Raw genomic sequence first — 22,076 nt, forward strand, 5'->3', positions numbered from 1 at the left:
TCTGGAAACAGCAGCCATTAAAACCACTTGTGGCCCCAGAGTTCCGGCTATATTATGACCCAGATGTGCACAATAACATCATTGTATCGTGTGTCCATCTTTTGCACATTGCCCCCATGCACTGTTCATCTGCATGAGGGGGTGAGCGACCCAGCACTGAACGTTCATCTCTCTGAGTAGATGTGTGTGGGTGCATCATCATGCCTGAACAGACAGCAGAAGGGGACTTATGGAGCACTACTCCATGGCTGTGCCCCAACCATGACATATAAAAGATGTTGTGACATTGATGCAAGCCTACCCTGCCACCACCAGCTTCACCATCTAGGATGCAGCCCAGAACTAGTAGTGGTTACAATTAAAATAAATGAGCGCAGCCAACACCCCTTTAGAAGTGTGGGCAGGGTTTTAGTCATCTTTAAGGGGTTGTTCAAACATGGGCCGTACTTACTCATGTTTTCATAAAAAGACTTTTTTTTTAGTGTCTACTTTGATGTTGTTTCACCACTCCCCTTGTTTTCCTTTTCTGGTAGATTCCCTGAATGGGTCAGCCCATAGTAGAGTTTCCTCTTTACCAACCTGCAGCCATTTCAATGGTGTTGTAAGTGTTTGAGCACACTTATGTGTTTTTTCCTTTCCAGGTCATGGACTGTCAATGTCCTTGCATTGGTATGTCAGGTAATAGTCTTTTTTATTCTGCCCTGAGAATTTGGAAGCACTCGTTCCTCACCACACATCCAGGCTAACTTCTAGGAGCCTTTCCAAGTAGGAGAGATCAACTGTGTGCCAACACCACGAAAGGTACAGAAAAACCCCAAGGTACAATTTACAGGCCCTTCCATGCAGTTTATTCTTCCTTGACTAGTGGGCAACGGAATGAACTCAACAGTGTCAATCGCACATTTTGGGCTGACTCCCGTCTGTAATCTTGGTGAAGTGCACCTTCTACAGTGTTTTGAATGCACTGTAGGTGGAAACAAACTTGTAATTGTATATATTTTTTATTCTAGTGATTGTAAAGTAAGTAAGGAGTGCAGTCTTCCTCCAAAAAGGCAGAGGAGATGGTCTCCACTGGAGGCCTCTAAGACCACCTGCCATACCCTAAATAACCCCCTAAGTATTGAATAACTCTCTATCACACATCCACCATCTACTTCTCTCCTTGAGAGAAAGCATCTACGAGTGCTCCAAAGAACGCATTGAATGATCAGATAAAGGGACTGACTAAATCTAAAATCCGGGGCAAACTCTTCCTGAGCACAAAAAACTGTCTAGATGTGAATAACGCTGGTACCTTGCCGAAAATAAAGAATAATCAAATTCTGGAGGATTGCCCTAATACCAAGGATTCTACAGCTCTAGTAGGATAATCAGATAAATCAGGTTAGGTTCTTGGTTTTACAGTTGATTGCCATGATGATCTATCCTTGTCGAAAAATGTAGTGTTTCGATCAACAGCAAGCACATATGGGTCTTTAATTCCACTAAAATAGCATTCAAGTGGTATAAACTTGCTGAATCATCCATATTTGCTCCCTAAAAGTTAGCATTGGTAATGCTTTAGGCAGAAATGTATCCATAACCAGTTTCCCATTTGTCAGGTTGTATGTAGTCTTTATCAAAATGGCAGACTCAAGCATTGTTGAATTTTGAGAGGTGGCAATCCGGTCCTTGAATGCTTGATTCCGGTCTGGGAAAGACATGGCTTGGTAGTTCGTACTGGATTGTTCCCATGAGGCACAGGGTCAGAGCTGATTTGCATATAGCCAGTGTCTAACCCAGGGTGGTGTGGAGTGCAAAAAAACGATGGATTTAGGGTTAGGCCCAGATCCTTGTACTGGGGTGAATGTATGACATTGTTCTACATTCTGTCCATCAACTGTGTTTTTTGCAGAACAATGTCATAAATTCACCCTAGTACAGAGATCTGGGCCTAAATACATTATTTTTCTGCTCACCATGCCATTCCAGTTTGGATCCAGCCATATGCAAATCCGTCTTTACCCTGTGCCCCATGTGAACAGTCCTGCCTGAAGTGGCAGGCCAGGTCCTCCCTCGTCTGGAAATAAGCATCCTAGCACCGGTTTCGGGGTTTCACCCCTCATCTGCTAGGTTAGCTTGCCTCCAGTGGCATGGAGAGCACGGGACCCACCTCTGGGCATACCCGTCCCACTCATGGTGACAAATGCAAAAAGAACAATTGATGGACAGAATGCACAAAAATGTCAAACATTCACCCCAGTACAGAGATCTGCGCCTAAATCCATTGTTCTTTTGCTCACCATGCCATTCCAGTTTGGACCCAGCCATATGCTAGTCAGTCTTGACCCTGCGCCCAATGGGAACAGTCCAGCCCGACCTACCAGGCCAGGTCCTCCCTGGGCTGGAAACAAGCATCCTGGGACCTATTTCGGGGTTTCACCACTCATCAACCAGGCTAGCTTGACTCCAGTGGCATGGAGAGCATGGACCCACTTCTGGGCATACCTGTCCCACTCGGGGTGACAAATGCAAAAAGAATAATTGATGGACAGAATGCAGGACAATGCCATAAATTCACCCCAGTACAGATATCTGGGCCTATATCCATAGTTTTGTGTGTGTCTTTTGCTCAACGTAACCATGACAATCTACATAAAGCAGCCTCAGAAATGGCCTAATACATTAGACAAATTTCTATAGTGCAAAAAGTGGGGGAAATGTTAGCTTTTTTATTTCATTTCTCTTTATTTACTCCCATCACAGTCTCCATCCCCAAGTTGTGTGTTGTCAAGAAGGCTTCTCCTGTACTGTAAGTGTCCACCCTTAGAGACTGAACTTGGGGAGAAACATGGCACAAGTATGTGAGACAATGGACATTAGATAAATTGTTCACAACACATTTATTTTGGTGACTTTTACTGATTTCGCACTGTCTTCTTTAAAAAAACGAAAGTTTAGTGCAATCAATACCCAACATTTTACTCTTGCCTGAAAGTTACAGAAAGAGGAAAGATTACTATTCTTAAATCTTGCAGTAAATTTAAGTAGTTTTAAGTCAGACCACCTTCTACAGGGAAGAGTTTACAAGAGGCAGGCAATATTCTTTCTACAGTACAATATTGTAAAAAAAAGTATCAGCAAATTCTGGTGAAAGCAGATTGACTCTGACATCAGAGCTGGACTGACTACAGGCGTTTTGGAATGCTGCTGAGCTAGGGGCTGATTTAACTGTGGTGGGGGCTGATTTCGTTGATAGAGACATGCGTGTGCTTTGAAATAAACAAAGCAAAACGAATTTCGTGCACCACACGCAGGTCCCCATCAACGAAATCAGCCCCCAGCTCAACAGCATTCCAAAACGCCTGGTAGCCAGTCTGGCCCTCTCTGACATCTTGAGCCGATACATCAGCTTGGTTGTTTGCAACCTACTCAGCTAAGTTTAAGATTTTACTGGCAACACTGTGCAATGACTTTATAATATCAGCCCAACTAACATAAGCGCCCACTTTGCCTCAGTCAATGGACCTCTTCCTCCTCTGTGTCACAGGTGGCACAAAGGTTCCTGTGTAATCTTAATTCTTCCAAGCCTACAAGTCTCCTCAACAATTCCGTGCATTTATCTACAATGGTTTTAACTGCATCATGTATTCTCACTATGAATGATGCAGCCACTTCCAGGGTTTGCACGTATCTTACCTTGAACGTCCCTGATTTTTGACTGATCCAAGAGATATAGCTTCAATTTGAGCTATACCTTCTTCTAAAGAAGGTATGGACAAGGGGCCTGGAGCTGACACTTCTCTAATGTACCTCAAATAATATGCTAATCATGCAAACAAAACAACAGATAATAGAAATGAGCTTAAGAAACTGTGAATACCAGAGACAGCGTTAACTCATGAGGAAGCTATTAGCCAGTCTTTGATGGAAATGTGTAAAATGTCCTATTTGGCTGAATGAACATGTAATCCGAAGGAATTTGGCAGCAATCTGTGTAATTTTAAAATCTGCTTCTTAAGACAAGAACAATAAGAGGTGTTATCTGTGAAAGTCAACCCAGCTGACAAAGAGGAGGCTATTACCATTCAAGTTTCATACATAATTGCACTGACATGTAATTCTTCTTTAAAGGTGATAATTAACTCTGGGAATTGGGAGCGACTCTTGTAATGGGAAAAGCTATAGTTAGTATTTCTCACAAGTAAGATGAAGATTCCACACCTTGTGGTGCATTGACCAGTCTCCTTATTGAGGTGTGATCCCAAGATCCTATCACAGGTCAGGGCGTCTAGATTACGTAGATTTGTTGTTTATTTGGATTAGTGATGATTTACATGAGGACAAAAGATGGGGAAAGGTGTTTCAGATCTCTTAGCTTGTATTGATATTACTTAGTCTTATATTGAGTATAGGGTTAGAAGCAGGCAAACCCCTAAATTGACATGTACTCACCCTCTGGTAGCTTGACACAGAGCAGTCAGGCTTAACTTTAGAGTCAATGTGCAAAGTATTTCTGCAAAACCTCAAACATTAAAGTAGTGAAAACACCACAGAAAAAGATTCCATACCAGGTTAGAAAAATAGGACATACTTTAATAAATAAAACAAGACCAGGACAACAAACATTCAATAAGTAGAACTTGAGATATGGAATGCTAATGTTTCTAGATATAAATAATGCCTAAATGCAAGAAGCACTATTTGGGATATCTGGTAGTGCCGGATAGGGATAAAGTCAAAACTTCAGCCCAACCACGATGGAGGGGGGTTGCCAGCTTCAAGGACCGTGTTAGGCCCGCTAAACGAATATCCGAGAGTCCTGGTTGTGGAGCACTTGCGTGGAAGAGGAGTCGGACAACGAAAGCGGTGTGTCGCTTCAGAAGTGCGGCGAGGCTGCGGTGCAAGGTCCTGATGCATCGACGTCAAGGATCATATTGATGGGGCTTGCAATGTGAAGTCCAGAGTTGAGGATGCGAGGCGCAGCAGGGGGCGATGCATTGGGTCGGATCAGTTCTGAAGATGCGATATTGAGACCCATCGTCCTCATCTAAGCTGCCATCGACAGGCATTGCATTATGCTTGTAACAGGTTAAGCATCATGCAGCAGCAGTTTCGTAGGCAATGTGTCAGTGACTCAGTTCCAGGTGTGGGATGGTGCCGCAATGGAGTTGTTTTCAATGGGTCCAATCCACACAACGGCGGCAATGTGCTGGTTCTGCTCAGCCAAGGAGATGCATTGGTCGTGCTTGTGGATGCATTGCTCAGCAGAGGATGCATCGGTTCTACTGGAGATATACCTTAGGCCCACTTCCAAGGGTCAAGGACTGGGGTGGCAGCACTTGGCATGGTGGCAGACTCACAGATGGCACAATCTAGGTGCAGAAACAGGTTGGTTGAAAGTCTTTTATGTCCCTGAGACCTCAGATCAGGAGGCCAGCCAGCTACCTATGGAGTCACCCTGTGTTTAAGGATTGCAGGTCTAGTTCTTCTCCCCCAGACAGGAGGGCAGCAGTCCAGAAGGTCAGCACAGACCTATCTAGGGGGAATTCACAAAGCCCAACTGTCAACCACCCCAGACATGTAATAACAGACAATCAGCAGGCACCCAATGGCTAGAGTAAGGAAATGTCAACTTTCTAAGAGTGGCATCTTCAGAATTGCAATTTAAAATCTGTCCTCACTATTAGTTTGGATTTTAAATTATTATTCCAGAGACACTAAACTTGAAAAGTCCATCTCTTCACAATTGGGAATTAAACGTATAAAATAGAATAAGGTAATCCCAATGTTATCCTATAGAAGAGATAGGCATTGCAGTAGTGAAATACAAATGTAAGCATTTTTCACTACCAGGGCATGGAAAACTTAAAAGTGCATGTCCTGTCTTTCAGTTACATTGCACCCTGCCCTCTGGGTTACCCAGGGTCTACCTTCGGGGAAGGTTTAAGCCTATAAAAAAGGTTTATGTTGCCAGCTTCATATGGCAGTGTCAAATGCACACACAGGCTCTGCAATGGCAGGTCTGAGACATGGTTATGAGCTTTGTAAGTAGGTGCCACATGAAATAGACCAGGCCCACTAGTAGCATTTGATTTACAGGCCCTGGGTACAGACAGGATCAATTTAATGGGGGCTTATAAGCAAATTAAATATGCCAATTGAGATGAACCAAGGTTACCATGTTTAGAGGAGAGAGCACAATCACTTTAGCACTGATTAGCAATTGTAAAGTGCACAAAGTCCTAATACCAGCAATATAAGAAGTGGAGGAGGAAGATAAAAGGTTGTGGGGAGGACCACCCTCAGGCTGTCAAGTCCAACACAAGGGTATTACCCAGCTGTATCCATTGTCCCAATCTATCCTGTCTATGTCAGTATCTAATGTAAGTCCTTCTTACTGCTATTACATCATAGATTATATCAACCTGATGACTTTACCTCCAAATACTGCTCCTTTCACAGTACGCCCTGTGAGCATCAGCATAGGATCGAAGGAGATCTGGGCACCGGTTGGCGCTACCCCAACAATCACAGTGGTTCCAAATGCATAGTGCGAAGACTGCAGGGCACTAATCTAAAGGAAAACAAAAAGGCAGACCGTCACAAGAATGAAAATATATGTTCCATGCTGAACAGGTTCAATCACGTCCAGGGCTGATTAGCTGTTCCCCCCTCAGAAATAAATCAATCGAGGATCAATCAGTTGGATAGGTTAAAATTCAAATGATTATTAATATCACCTTTTAGCAAAAGTCAAAAGAAGTCTGCTTATAAACCTTGAATGTGAGTTTACTGGAAGGTCAACATTTTGAATAAGCCTCTCTTGTACAAAGAATCAAGTGCTCTTATTTTAAAAACACAAAGTAATAATGGATGGGAATGTAAAGGACCATGTAGCTTATTTGATGAAAATAAATTCCGATATATAATCAGCCAACATTTAAGAAAATTGATTGAAGAAGACAGAGATCCTCATTAGAAATTCATCCGGGATAGCAACAAAGGCCAAGATGCAGCAAAAGATCCTAGTCCATCCCTGGGACTGTCCAAATCACTACCTACATTGCTGCTGTAAACCAGAGACTTGACATTTTGATAGTAATTAACAATAATTTTGCAAAGTTTATTCTTCTACAACTGTTTAGGTGGAAAGCTAAATAAAGGATATGTGCCCAATATTGTACAAGCCAAGACATGGATTCTGTGCTCACTGTCCTTTAAGATTCAAGTTGCACCTCAATGAAGAGGGTCAAATAGCCAAAAACGGGCCTGGGATGCTTGTGTTCCTTTCTTGAGGGGGCATTGTCTGGCAGATCTGTCTGGACTTTTCCTATTGGAATAGGACTAAGACTGATCTCTGTATGGCTGCTCACATCTGGAGGGACATAGTGAAATAGCTGGAATGTGACCAAAGTCATCACCAGTGGCTGAGATGAATTCAAGCATTCTAACCATCACTCTATGTCTTTGTAGAATTACATTTCATGAGGGGCCTGGCTGTAGGAAATTAACATGAGTACTGCAGATTTGAAATCAGCTGCTTCCAGAGGGGTACGTATCTATCTAGGTATTGTACTCTATGCTGATAAAAGCCCTCCCTAGCAGTGATATCGGATATAGCCAACCTGAAAAAGTATTGTTTTTGTCATGTCAGGCTGATACCATGTACTGCACTCGTCCATTTTTTGTTTTTTTAGGTAATGTTCCTCTTCAATTCCAGTCCTACCCACATCTGTTATCTTCCCTGATCCCTTTTCAAAATGTTCTTCCCTGGGTGGGAATTGCTTGCATTAATCTCATTCACTGGTAATTAGTATGTGCCACAATCCAGTTCACCATTTTTCACCAACCATGCCACCTCTGACAGGAACCAGACAAATGGAAATTAGACTTGGCCCTGCTCCAAATAGAACAGTCACTCCTTAACTGCAGGGTCAGGCTCCCTCATACACACACAAGCAACCCCAGACTGGTTCAGCCTATGTGGGCTTCTCAAATAAGGTGTAACTTGAGTCCTATGTTTCAGTGAGCGCAGGACCCACACCTGTAATCACATGTCACACTCCCCTAACTTCGTTGCTCAGCTTATCTCATTGTTTTCTGGGTAATCTGGGGTCATATTCATTAGAGATTTGTAGATCTGACTTATCTTGCTACCTGACCGCAATATTGTATCTAAGAGGGGAATTCTTTCGAGTGAGAATGTACCTGGTTTGACCCTTCTCAAACATTCCCTCATCTGTAAGTATTTGTGGAAAGTCCTGGCCTCTAACCCAAAATCTTGCTGCAGTTCCATAAATGAACATAACTGTTCAGCGGAACAGAGATCCCTCAACCTATTGAGATCAGAGTGCTCCCACTACCTAGCAATCATGTCATTGCTGATGGACATGAAAAGCGGGGACCATGTGAGCCAAACTATTGCATCCCAGTAAACTTTTTTTTTCCAGTGAATTTATAGTTTTTTTAATGTTGTTTCTTAACTATAACGTCCTTGGAACCTTTGGTCCTTTAGTGAAATATATATATATATATATATATATATATATATATATATATGTATATATATATATATATATATATATATATATATATATATATATATACATACATATATATATATATATATATATATATATATATATATATATATATATATATATATATATATATATATATATATATCCATCGAAACCAGAAACCCCATTGAAGAAGGCCACAGTGGAAGTTCAATAAAACACAGGGTTTATTTTCAGCATGCTAGTGGCAGACGATACAGGACAACACTTCTCATATCCATATTCGCCAGACGCGTTTCGGGAATAACCCAATCCCTTCCTCTGTGGCGTGTTCGTGCAAAGAAAAGGAAATGCTGCAGTTCAATTATATGCCCAACACCTGCCCTCGGGGGGGCGTGGCCGTACACTCGGCCCTCTGGGTGTCATAGTTCAGACAAATTATTCTCCAAGTGGATGCGCAATTCCTTGAAAATAAACACAGTTTATATCCCATGTGGGTAGAAGCGAGAACTGGCCGCATGCCACTTTGCTTTCTTGCTGGAAACAGTGTTGAAGTGAGCACGCACTGGAATAGTGCTCACTTCCTTCCATTCTTGCCGTCAAGACTCCGCTTGGAGCCGACTCAGACCCGTAGTTCAACGGGAGGCCTTCTTCGCGACCGGGAGCGGCCGCTATAAATCCATCGAAACCAGAAACCCCATTGAAGAAGGCCACAGTGGAAGTTCAACAAAACACAGGGTTTATTTTCAGCATGCTAGTGGCAGACAATACAGGACAACACTTCTCATATCCATATTCGCCAGACGCGTTTCGGGAATAACCCAATCCCTTCCTCTGTGGCGTGTTCGTGCAAAGAAAAGGAAATGCTGCAGTTCAATTATATGCCCAACACCTGCCCTCGGGGGGGCGTGGCCGTACACTCGGCCCTCTGGGTGTCGTAGTTCAGACAAATTATTCTCCAAGTGGATGCGCAATTCCTTGAAAATAAACACAGTTTATATCCCATGTGGGTAGAAGCGAGAACTGGCCGCATGCCACTTTGCTTTCTTGCTGGAAACAGTGTTGAAGTGAGCACGCACTGGAATAGTGCTCACTTCCTTCCATTCTTGCCGTCAAGACTCCGCTTGGAGCCGACCCAGACCCGTAGTTCAACGGGAGGCCTTCTTCGCGACCGGGAGCGGCCGCTATAAATCCATCGAAACCAGAAACCCCATTGAAGAAGGCCACAGTGGAAGTTCAATAAAACACAGGGTTTATTTTCAGCATGCTAGTGGCAGACGATACAGGACAACACTTCTCATATCCATATTCGCCAGACGCTTTTCGGGAATAACCCAATCCCTTCCTCTGTGGCGTGTTCGTGCAAAGAAAAGGAAATGCTGCAGTTCAATTATATGCCCAACACCTGCCCTCGGGGGGGCGTGGCCGTACACACGGCCCTCTAGGTGTCGTAGTTCAGACAAATTATTCTCCAAGTGGATGCGCAATTCCTTGAAAATAAACACAGTTTATATCCCATGTGGGTAGAAGCGAGAACTGGCCGCATGCCACTTTGCTTTCTTGCTGGAAACAGTGTTGAAGTGAGCACGCTCTGGAATAGTGCTCACTTCCTTCCATTCTTGCCGTCAAGACTCCGCTTGGAGCCGACTCAGACCCGTAGTTCAACGGGAGGCCTTCTTCGCGACCGGGAGCGGCCGCTATAAATCCATCGAAACCAGAAACCCCATTGAAGAAGGCCACAGTGGAAGTTCAATAAAACACAGGGTTTATTTTCAGCATGCTAGTGGCAGACGATACAGGACAACACTTCTCATGTCCATATTCGCCAGACGCGTTTCGGGAATAACCCAATCCCTTCCTCCGTGGCGTGTTCGTGCAAAGAAAAGGAAATGCTGCAGTTCAATTATATGCCCAACACCTGCCCTCGGGGGGCGTGGCCTTACACTCGGCCCTCTGGGTGTTGTAGTTCAGACAAATTATTCTCCAAGTGGATGCGCAATTCCTTGAAAATAAACACAGTTTATATCCCATGTGGGTAGAAGCGAGAACTGGCCGCATGCCACTTTGCTTTCTTGCTGGAAACAGTGTTGAAGTGAGCACGCACTGGAATAGTGCTCACTTCCTTCCATTCTTGCCGTCAAGACTCTGCTTGGAGCCGACTCAGACCCGTAGTTCAACTCAACGGGAGGCCTTCTTCGCGACCGGGAGCGGCCGCTATAAATCCATCGAAACCAGAAACCCCATTGAAGAAGGCCACAGTGGAAGTTCAATAAAACACAGGGTTTATTTTCAGCATGCTAGTGGCAGACGATACAGGACAACACTTCTCATATCCATATTCGCCAGACGCGTTTCGGGAATAACCCAATCCCTTCCTCTGTGGCGTGTTCGTGCAAAGAAAAGGAAATGCTGCAGTTCAATTATATGCCCAACACCTGCCCTCGGGGGGGCGTGGCCGTACACTCGGCCCTCTGGGTGTCGTAGTTTAGACAAATTATTCTCCAAGTGGATGCGCAATTCCTTGAAAATAAACACAGTTTATATCCCATGTGGGTAGAAGCGAGAACTGGCCGCATGCCACTTTGCTTTCATGCTGGAAACAGTGTTGAAGTGAGCACGCACTGGAATAGTGCTCACTTCCTTCCATTCTTGCCGTCAAGATTCCGCTTGGAGCCGACTCAGACCCGTAGTTCAACGGGAGGCCTTCTTCGTGACCGGGAGCGGCCGCTATAAATCCATCGAAACCAGAAACCCCATTGAAGAAGGCCACAGTGGAAGTTCAATAAAACACAGGGTTTATTTTCAGCATGCTAGTGGCAGACGATACAGGACAACACTTCTCATATCCATATTCGCCAGACGCGTTTCGGGAATAACCCAATCCCTTCCTCTGTGGCGTGTTCGTGCAAAGAAAAGGAAATGCTGCAGTTCAATTATATGCCCAACACCTGCCCTCGGGGGGGCGTGGCCGTACACTCGGCCCTCTGGGTGTCGTAGTTCAGAAAATTTTTCTCCAAGTGGATGCGCAATTCCTTGAAAATAAACACAGTTTATATCCCATGTGGGTAGAAGCGAGAACTGGCCGCATGCCACTTTGCTTTCTTGCTGGAAACAGTGTTGAAGTGAGCACGCTCTGGAATAGTGCTCACTTCCTTCCATTCTTGCCGTCAAGACTCCGCTTGGAGCCGACTCAGACCCGTAGTTCAACGGGAGGCCTCCTTCGCGACCGGGAGCGGCCGCTATAAATCCATCGAAACCAGAAACCCCATTGAAGAAGGCCACAGTGGAAGTTCAATAAAACACAGGGTTTATTTTCAGCATGCTAGTGGCAGACAATACAGGACAACACTTCTCATGTCCATATTCGCCAGACGCGTTTCGGGAATAACCCAATCCCTTCCTCCGTGGCGTGTTCGTGCAAAGAAAAGGAAATGCTGCAGTTCAATTATATGCCCAACACCTGCCCTCGGGGGGCGTGGCCTTACACTCGGCCCTCTGGGTGTCGTAGTTCAGACAAATTATTCTCCAAGTGGATGCGCAATTCCTTGAAAATAAACACAGTTTATATCCCATGTGGGTAGAAGCGAGAACTGGCCGCATGCCACTTTGCTTTCTTGCTGGAAACAGTGTTGAAGTGAGCACGCACTGGAATAGTGCTCACTTCCTTCCATTCTTGCCGTCAAGACTCTGCTTGGAGCCGACTCAGACCCGTAGTTCAACTCAACGGGAGGCCTTCTTCGCGACCGGGAGCGGCCGCTATAAATCCATCGAAACCAGAAACCCCATTGAAGAAGGCCACAGTGGAAGTTCAATAAAACACAGGGTTTATTTTCAGCATGCTAGTGGCAGACGATACAGGACAACACTTCTCATATCCATATTCGCCAGACGCGTTTCGGGAATAACCCAATCCCTTCCTCTGTGGCGTGTTCGTGCAAAGAAAAGGAAATGCTGCAGTTCAATTATATGCCCAACACCTGCCCTCGGGGGGGCGTGGCCGTACACTCGGCCCTCTGGGTGTCGTAGTTTAGACAAATTATTCTCCAAGTGGATGCGCAATTCCTTGAAAATAAACACAGTTTATATCCCATGTGGGTAGAAGCGAGAACTGGCCGCATGCCACTTTGCTTTCATGCTGGAAACAGTGTTGAAGTGAGCACGCACTGGAATAGTGCTCACTTCCTTCCATTCTTGCCGTCAAGATTCCGCTTGGAGCCGACTCAGACCCGTAGTTCAACGGGAGGCCTTCTTCGTGACCGGCAGCGGCCGCTATAAATCCATCGAAACCAGAAACCCCATTGAAGAAGGCCACAGTGGAAGTTCAATAAAACACAGGGTTTATTTTCAGCATGCTAGTGGCAGACGATACAGGACAACACTTCTCATATCCATATTCGCCAGACGCGTTTCGGGAATAACCCAATCCCTTCCTCTGTGGCGTGTTCGTGCAAAGAAAAGGAAATGCTGCAGTTCAATTATATGCCCAACACCTGCCCTCGGGGGGGCGTGGCCGTACACTCGGCCCTCTGGGTGTCGTAGTTCAGAAAATTTTTCTCCAAGTGGATGCGCAATTCCTTGAAAATAAACACAGTTTATATCCCATGTGGGTAGAAGCGAGAACTGGCCGCATGCCACTTTGCTTTCTTGCTGGAAACAGTGTTGAAGTGAGCACGCACTGGAATAGTGCTCACTTCCTTCCATTCTTGCCGTCAAGACTCCGCTTGGAGCGGACTCAGACCCGTAGTTCAACGGGAGGCCTTCTTCGCGACCGGGAGCGGCCGCTATAAATCCTTCGAAACCAGAAACCCCATTGAAGAAGGCCACAGTGGAAGTTCAATAAAACACAGGGTTTATTTTCAGCATGCTAGTGGCAGACGATACAGGACAACACTTCTCATATCCATATTCGCCAGACGCGTTTCGGGAATAACCATTTAACTACGGGTGTGAGTCGGCTTCAAGCGGAGTCCTGACGGCAAGAATGGAAAGAAGTGAGCACTATTCCAGTGTGTGCTCACTTCAACACTGTTTCCAGCAAGAAAGCAAAGTGGCATGCGGCCAGTTCTCGCTTCTACCCACATGGGATATAAACTGTGTTTATTTTTAGGAATTGCGCAACCACTTGGAGAACAATTTGTCTGAACTGCAACACCCAGAAGGCCGAGTGTGCGGCCACGCCCCCCGAGGGCAGGTGTTGGGCATATATTTGAACTGCAGCATTTCCTTTCCTCTGCACGAACACGCCACGGAAGAAGGGATTGGGTTATTCCCGAAACGCGTCTGGCGAATTTGGATATGAGAAGTGTTGTCCTGAATCGTCTGCCACTAGCATGCTGAAAATAAACCCTGTGTTTCATTTAACTTCCACTGTGGCCTTCTTCAATGGGGTTTCTGGTTTCGTTGGATTTATAGCGGCCGATCCCGGTCGCGAAGAAGGCCTCCCGTTTAACTACGGGTCTGAGTCGGCTTCAAGCGGAGTCCTGACGGCAAGAATGGAAAGAAGTGAGCACTATTCCAGTGCGTGCTCACTTCAACACTGTTTCCAGCAAGAAAGCAAAGTGGCATGCGGCCAGTTCTCGCTTCTACCCACATGGGATATAAACTGTGTTTATTTTAAGGAATTGCGCAACCACTTGGAGAACAATTTGTCTGAACTGCAACACCCAGAAGGCCGAGTGTGCGGCCACGCCCCCCGAGGGCAGGTGTTGGGCATATATTTGAACTGCAGCATTTCCTTTCCTTTGCACGAACACGCCACGGAAGAAGGGATTGGGTTATTCCCTAAACGCGTCTGGCGAATTTGGATATGAGAAGTGTTGTCCTGAATCGTCTGCCACTAGCATGCTGAAAATAAACCCTGTGTTTCATTTAACTTCCACTGTGGCCTTCTTCAATGGGGTTTCTGGTTTCGTTGGATTTATAGCAGCCGATCCCGGTCGCGAAGAAGGCCTCCCGTTTAACTACGGGTCTGAGTCGGCTTCAACCGGAGTCCTGACGGCAAGAATGGAAAGAAGTGAGCACTATTCCAGTGCGTGCTCACTTCAACACTGTTTCCAGCAAGAAAGCAAAGTGGCATGCGGCCAGTTCTCGCTTCTACCCACATGGGATATAAACTGTGTTTATTTTAAGGAATTGCGCAACCACTTGGAGAACAATTTGTCTGAACTGCAACACCCAGAAGGCCGAGTGTGCGGCCACGCCCCCCGAGGGCAGGTGTTGGGCATATATTTGAACTGCAGCATTTCCTTTCCTTTGCACGAACACGCCACGGAAGAAGGGATTGGGTTATTCCCGAAACGCGTCTGGCGAATTTGGATATGAGAAGTGTTGTCCTGAATCGTCTGCCACTAGCATGCTGAAAATAAACCCTGTGTTTCATTTAACTTCCACTGTGGCCTTCTTCAATGGGGTTTCTGGTTTCGTTGGATTTATAGCGGCCGATCCCGGTCGCGAAGAAGGCCTCCCGTTTAACTACGGGTCTGAGTCGGCTTCAAGCGGAGTCCTGACGGCAAGAATGGAAAGAAGTGAGCACTATTCCAGTGCGTGCTCACTTCAACACTGTTTCCAGCAAGAAAGCAAAGTGGCATGCGGCCAGTTCTCGCTTCTACCCACATGGGATATAAACTGTGTTTATTTTAAGGAATTGCGCAACCACTTGGAGAACAATTTGTCTGAACTGCAACACCCAGAAGGCCGAGTGTGCGGCCACGCCCCCCGAGGGCAGGTGTTGGGCATATATTTGAACTGCAGCATTTCCTTTCCTTTGCACGAACACGCCACGGAAGAAGGGATTGGGTTATTCCCGAAACGCGTCTGGCGAATTTGGATATGAGAAGTGTTGTCCTGAATCGTCTGCCACTAGCATGCTGAAAATAAACCCTGTGTTTCATTTAACTTCCACTGTGGCCTTCTTCAATGGGGTTTCTGGTTTCGTTGGATATATATATATATATATATATATATATATCAAAACAATTCTCCCCGCATGGAGGAAGGATGAGCCGCACACGTAACTTGCTGGAATGCTTTTATTCGGTACTTCTTTGCACAACAATGCCTGGCAATCCTGACGCGTTTCGGTCTAAACATAGACCTTTTTCGAAGGTAAGCCTGCACCTCATAAGCCTCTTGTCACCACTGCTGAATGTGCGCAATTATAACTATGTCGCCTCCGGTGGCTCCTTTATATGTTGCATTCTGGGGCATGTGGTTCTAAGCGGCAATCTTATGATTTGAACCCTCCAGTGGGCGGTGCTTGTTGTCTTGTTTAGAAGTTCACTTTATAGTGTTGTTTCTTTTAAATCTGCATGTTGTTACCCCGTATCTGAGCCCATGATGGAGGTCCGAACGGGTCCAATACCGAAGCCAGTCTTCGGCGGCACCTCATCACCCTAATTCGTTTTCACGAGCAGCAAACTTGGTCCGGGACGGGTAATGGTGGCGCTCTTGTTGGTGGTGCGTCGCTCCTCGGCAGAACCACGCCGACGAAATCTCAAAACAATTCTCCCCGCATGGAGGAAGGATGAGCCGCACACGTAACTTGCTGGAATGCTTTTATTCGGTACTTCTTTGCACAACAATGCCTGGCAATCCTGACGCGTTTCGGTCTAAACATAGACCTTTTTCGAAGGTAAGCCTGCACCTCATAAGCCGCTTGTCACCACTGCTGAATGTCCGCAATTATAACTCTGTCGCCTCCGGTGGCTCCTTTATATGTTGCATTCTGGGGCATGTGGTTCTAAGCGGCAATCTTATGATTTGAACCCTCCAGTGGGCGGTGCTTGTTGTCTTGTTTAGAAGTTCACTTTATAGTGTTGTTTCTTTTAAATCCGCATGTTGTTACCCCGTATCTGAGCCCATGATGGAGGTCCGAACGGGTCCAATACCGAAGCCAGTCTTCGGCGGCACCTCATCACCCTAATTCGTTTTCACGAGCAGCAAACTTGGTCCGGGACGGGTAATGGTGGCGCTCTTGTTGATGGTGCGTCGCTCCTCGGCAGGACCACGCCGACGAAATCTCAAAACAATTCTCCCCGCATGGAGGAAGGATGAGCCGCACACGTAACTTGCTGGAATGCTTTTATTCGGTACTTCTTTGCACAACAATGCCTGGCAATCCTGACGCGTTTCGGTCTAAACATAGACCTTTTTCGAAGGTAAGCCTGCACCTCATAAGCCGCTTGTCACCACTGCTGAATGTCCGCAATTATAACTCTGTCGCCTCCGGTGGCTCCTTTATATGTTGCATTCTGGGGCATGTGGTTCTAAGCGGCAATCTTATGATTTGAACCCTCCAGTGGGCGGTGCTTGTTGTCTTGTTTAGAAGTTCACTTTATAGTGTTGTTTCTTTTAAATCCGCATGTTGTTACCCCGTATCTGAGCCCATGATGGAGGTCCGAACGGGTCCAATACCGAAGCCAGTCTTCGGCGGCACCTCATCACCCTAATTCGTTTTCACGAGCAGCAAACTTGGTCCAGGACGGGTAATGGTGGCGCTCTTGTTGGTGGTGCGTCGCTCCTCGGCAGGACCACGCCGACGAAATCTCAAAACAATTCTCCCCGCATGGAGGAAGGATGAGCCGCACACGTAACTTGCTGGAATCTTATATATATATATATATATATATATATATATATAAGATCCATCACCACCAGCCGCCGCCGAGAGTGAAGAGGCCAACACAGGAGAACGGGTGAGAACAGCCTTTATTCTATCCGCAGCAGGTAAGGATACATTGCACACCCGCTGTAAAGGCGAATGCATTTCGGCTTCTGATTAGCCTTCTTCAGCGCCACGGGTGTTTTGCGGTTAGTCAGGTAGCGGCAAATATATCTAACACAATGTCACGCCCCTCCTGATTTAACCAGCTTTGCTCCACCCCCTTCAGCCCAAAATGGCAACGCGAAGGTCTATTGGCAAGTCACATCTTGTATAGTGACTACCTTTCCCAGAGTGCAATCTGCTTTGTCACTGGAAAACGTTGCGTGGAGATGCCAAAGCGTCATTGTGATGCAATTGTTCCCCACTTTGCTGCAGACGAACACGCTGTCCCCTCCGGTCTCCAACCGTCACAACCTGCCTGTTCCTGGTGTCCAATAGGCGGGGACAAGGCAGACATGAATGCCCAGCCCAGCGTAGAGCCGATTGACCCCAACACCGCCGTATATGTACCAGACAAGCAGGTGGACTCCGACAAATCCCGGTATATATATTTCACACAAGAACGCTCCTGCTGGGATCTGTGGCCCCAGACAAGTGGCGCGGGATGGCGGTGGAGCGAGCCGTCAGTCAATCGCACATACAGAAAGGAATGTCCGTACTCTCAGGTTGTGCCGCAGAGGGATTTAATTACATCTGGTAACACGTTTTGACAGCCGAGGCTGTCTTGTTCACATATATGTACACACATACACAGATATACACACACACACACACTCGGGAAAAGGTCCTCAATCCCCTAGAGGAATGGGAGAAGCGGCACACCAAATTCTCGCACACTGGTTTATTGGCTCGAAAGAACACAACGCATTCCTGCTATCTTGTAGCCTTTGTCAAAGATAAAGGTTTAACTTCATAGACATACAAGATGACCTAGCGAAAAATACTTTACTGGTATCACAGATAACAAGCTGAAACTAAATACATAAGATAAAGTATTCACTGTTCAGTCATGATAATCCATCAGAGTCAGTCATGCAGCTAAATAGCACAAAATGTACATGCCGCACAATAGTGTTGGTCTAAACTGCTTTTTGGATTGTAGACATATAAGAAATCTACTGCATACATTTAGTAACTGTCATGATAATATGCTTTTGCCGCATCTGTAAAATGACAGCACAGCATAGAAATAAATAGGGTGCAAATAAAATGAAAATAGATGGCGAATGTGCAGTGAGAGATCGGATGGACAGACATTGTGATGAGTATCACCACCAAAGAAATACTGTGTGATCCAGTCATCCGATCTGATAGGGTAAATATCGTAAATAATAAAATGCTGCTCAGGGACAGAACTGGACAGCCGCAGAATATAGAGAATAGTAATACTGTAATTACAGTATTATATCAAGTTGGGGGTTACAAATAATTTGTGATTTGTGCTACTGAGGCACCAGTAAATTGGATAAAAAGTGCTATGTGTTACCAAATGTTGAAAGCCCGAATTAAAAACATAAACATTATGGGGTTTCAATTAGTTACACCGCCCACAGTGTTTAGTAGCACCAATTACTGGTGTAGTGATTATCAAAGTCCCAGAATCAAATTTCATCAAGGATTCAACAAGGATTCAAGGCAAGTGCTTACTCCCTGCAATCAGGCACTTGTCTTGAATCCTTGCCGAATTTTGATACTGGGACCTTGATGATGTCTTGTGGAGAACTTGCTCACTACATTGTTAATTAGATTTATATTTCGGATATAATCGTCAGACCTCAACCATAGTGAGTGCCCCCGAGATATAATAATAAAATAAAGTTTGTTACCCCAGTGGGTTGCTCGATGGGTGAAGATCTTGCCTCCGTCGCCTTTCGGCTCCCACACACCGGCCTCTCTGTCCCTAACAGCATAGGAAATGCGACGCTGGTGGTCCGCTCGAAGAACAGCTGGGCATTTCTGAGGCTGGGCCAGCTTTGCGGCTAAGTTTTATTGTTAAATATCAGCGGCAAACACGGTGGTTTAATCTGGGGAACTACACGGACCAGGAGGCCTTGCGGCCACACCCACAGGGGCGGGTTCCTTTATCAGGTGTTCCTCATTGCCTGCCGGGGTTTTTGAACTTGCCAGTGATCAGAGGCAGAAGGCTGCCAGAAACGCGTTTGGCCGTATTTTGTGCACATGAGGAGGAAGCTGTTCTGTGTTGCCAACCTGCACAAGAAAGGAGTCAAAACTCTCTTGTTTGGGGGGGCGTGGCTTACGCGCCGGCGAGTGATGGCGCTGCCTCCTTGAGCTCCGAGGTGACGCGGGACTCTTTGAAGTTTTCCTGATACTATCCCCGGCTCCGGAGACCAGCTACACGCATCCCCGCACGGCGGAACATGGTCCCCGTGTGTTGCCAGATGCAGCGGTTACTTTAACTGCCGCTTTTGTAACATTTTGCCGATTTATCTTCCTCAGCAGTCACGGGACGCGAGCGGCCGCCATTTTGTGCCGCCGAGCTCGCGTCCCGTTTTTCTCACGTCTCTGCCTCCTCAGCAGCCAGTACTCCTTCTGCTTCACCGTGTGGGCTCATATTTACAAGGTATGTTGTAGGGTAAACACAGCATGCTACTCTGCTCTACCTTCATGACTTTTTGCGCCACAAATCCCTTCCTTGCTTGTGACTGCGTCATTACTTCATAACGGCGGCCATTTTGTGGTGCTCTTCCTGCGCAATGCTCAACATCTTTCTCTCACCTGCCTACAACCCTTTGTGGATTATCAATTGACCCCCTGGGTCTCATATATTATGGACGCCTTGCTGTTTCTCTACTGCCCTATTACTGGATGGTTTATTGCCTGCGTATTGAACTGATTTTCACTCAATTTCGACGCCTGCCCTGTGGGTTTGAGGTATTGCTTCTCCATTGCTCCTCTTTACCTCATATGTAACCTCTTCCTTCTACTGCATCTCCGAGTTCTGCATATAGGGTCTCAGTCTTTTGGTTCTCGTGGTGTGGCTTCCATCCCTGCGTCCCTCCAAGTGTGCCCCTCTGTTGGCACAATGTCTCTGGACGTGGGCCACACGAAATCCTCCGTCACTGGTACCAAACCGAAACGCCCCAAGAATGACCCTCCATCTCCAATTCGTTCCTCCTCGAACCCTGTGTTGGATTCCAACTCCCTGTGGAGTAGTGTGGCTCACTGGTTAGAGGTGGCAGGCCTGAGAGCAGAAGTCTGCCTGGGACCAGGGTTCAATTCCCGACGCGGCAGGGTCGTGGACCTTGGTCAGCGGACTCGATAATTCTCGCTTCGGTGCTTACTCTAATCAGGGGTTCCACTCGGCAACTCTGGGCATTAGCTTGCCTAATCTCCACAACGGCCCCACCAATTCCGGGGATGCCTGGCTCCACCTTGGGGACTCCCAGCAAGGGACCATCCCACAGGGAAAGCCAGGACGGGTTCCCCAGAGTTATACAGCGCCGGGACGCCCCGTTGCTGGGGCAGCTGTGCGCTTTACAAGTATACTACATTTACATTTACATCCTAGAAGAGGTTCGTGGTTTACAACCATTTATGTCTGCAACCAACGAGAAGCTTAAGCAGATAGAAGATAGATGGGTTGTCATGGAGGGCAAGGTTTTGGACCTAGAGCAACGCATCAGTGACATCCAGGATGTGTCTACCAAAATTCCCATTCTTGAAAAGGAAATTCAGCAGTTGAAACTACACACAGAGGATCTTGAAAATCGTAACAGGAGGAATAACCTACGTATTTATGGCATTCCGGAGTCCCTTGAGGGGGCTGACATGGTGTCCTTCATTCGCAAATTCCTTTATGATCTTTTGGAACTCCAACCAGAATCCAGTCCTCTCAACATCCAGCGTGCTCACCGTCTGGGTCGTCTCACATCCAACCCGACCAAACCTAGGGGCATTATCCTGCTATTTCTTGAGTTCACTGAATTGATGACTGTTCTTAAAGCTGCTAGACTAAAACGTCGCCTCATTTGGTCGGGTCATACCATCTTTATTGCCCAAGACTTATCAAACGCTACGAATGCACGTCGCAAGGAGTTCCTGAATCTTCGCCCTCATATGAGGGACTTGAACATTCAATATGGAATTCTGCATCCATGTCTCTGCAAAATAACTAACAACGGTCGTTCCCGTACATTTGATGATCCTCTGAAACTTCGAGCGTATCTTCAAAGTGTCTCTGCTTCCACTATGGACACCAATGACTGAAAATGATTCTTCTTTATTCCCTGCATTTACTTAACTTATGTCTTGACGACTGTTGTGGCCTTGTCCTGGTCTCTCCTATGTAATTCTTTCCTACGACTTTTCTTTTATTTTTATCTCCTATTTCTACTTTTCCCGCGTTTCCCTCGCTCTGTGAGGTTGGCGCCTTTGCCGGCGTTTCCATGCTCCTAATGTCTTGGTACTCTCTTTTCTCTCAGATCTGGCATCTTTGCCCTGATCTGTTTGTTTCTTCTCTTCTTCTCTATCTTTCTTCTCTTGCCCTTCATTTCACAGGCCATGCGTGTTCTCCCCCTATTCCTCTGTTTTTCCTTCTCTTTCTTGTTTACCCCTCATCCTTGCTTATTGTTGCTCATCGTATTTTTCCTTGCTCCCCTTTTTTTCTCTTTATGCTCGGTATGTTCACCCGTTCACTGTTTCTCTCTGTTTACCTGATTTTCCTTGCCTTTGTTTGTATTTTGTACTCGACTCTCATTTGTAATGTATTTGTTTGCATTGTCTTTCCTCGTAGTTGTTTCCCTGCAGTGTCTTGGACCCAGATGTTACCCACTTCTCCTGCCTCCCGTCATGTGTAATTTTGTAACTTGGAATGTTTGTGGTCTCGGCAACCCTGTTAAACGTCAAAAGGTACTGTCCCATTTATCCAAGTTGAATTCTCAGATTGTTTTTCT

General features: G+C 46.1%; 1 protein-coding gene across 1 annotated transcript in view; it reads right to left on the reverse strand.

Annotated features, from left to right (window-relative positions):
- Positions 1-22,076, reverse strand: part of LOC144818539 (alcohol dehydrogenase 1-like) — a 295,630-nt gene that overhangs the window by 85,296 nt on the left and 188,258 nt on the right. Inside the window, exon 7 of the mRNA XM_078676059.1 lies at positions 6,421-6,556. Within this exon, the coding sequence (XP_078532185.1) occupies positions 6,421-6,556 (136 nt within the window). The remainder of the gene's footprint in view (positions 1-6,420; positions 6,557-22,076) is intronic.

The sequence above is a fragment of the Lissotriton helveticus genome, chromosome 2_1 (assembly GCF_964261635.1).
Source record: "Lissotriton helveticus chromosome 2_1, aLisHel1.1, whole genome shotgun sequence".
NCBI lineage: Eukaryota > Metazoa > Chordata > Amphibia > Caudata > Salamandridae > Lissotriton > Lissotriton helveticus.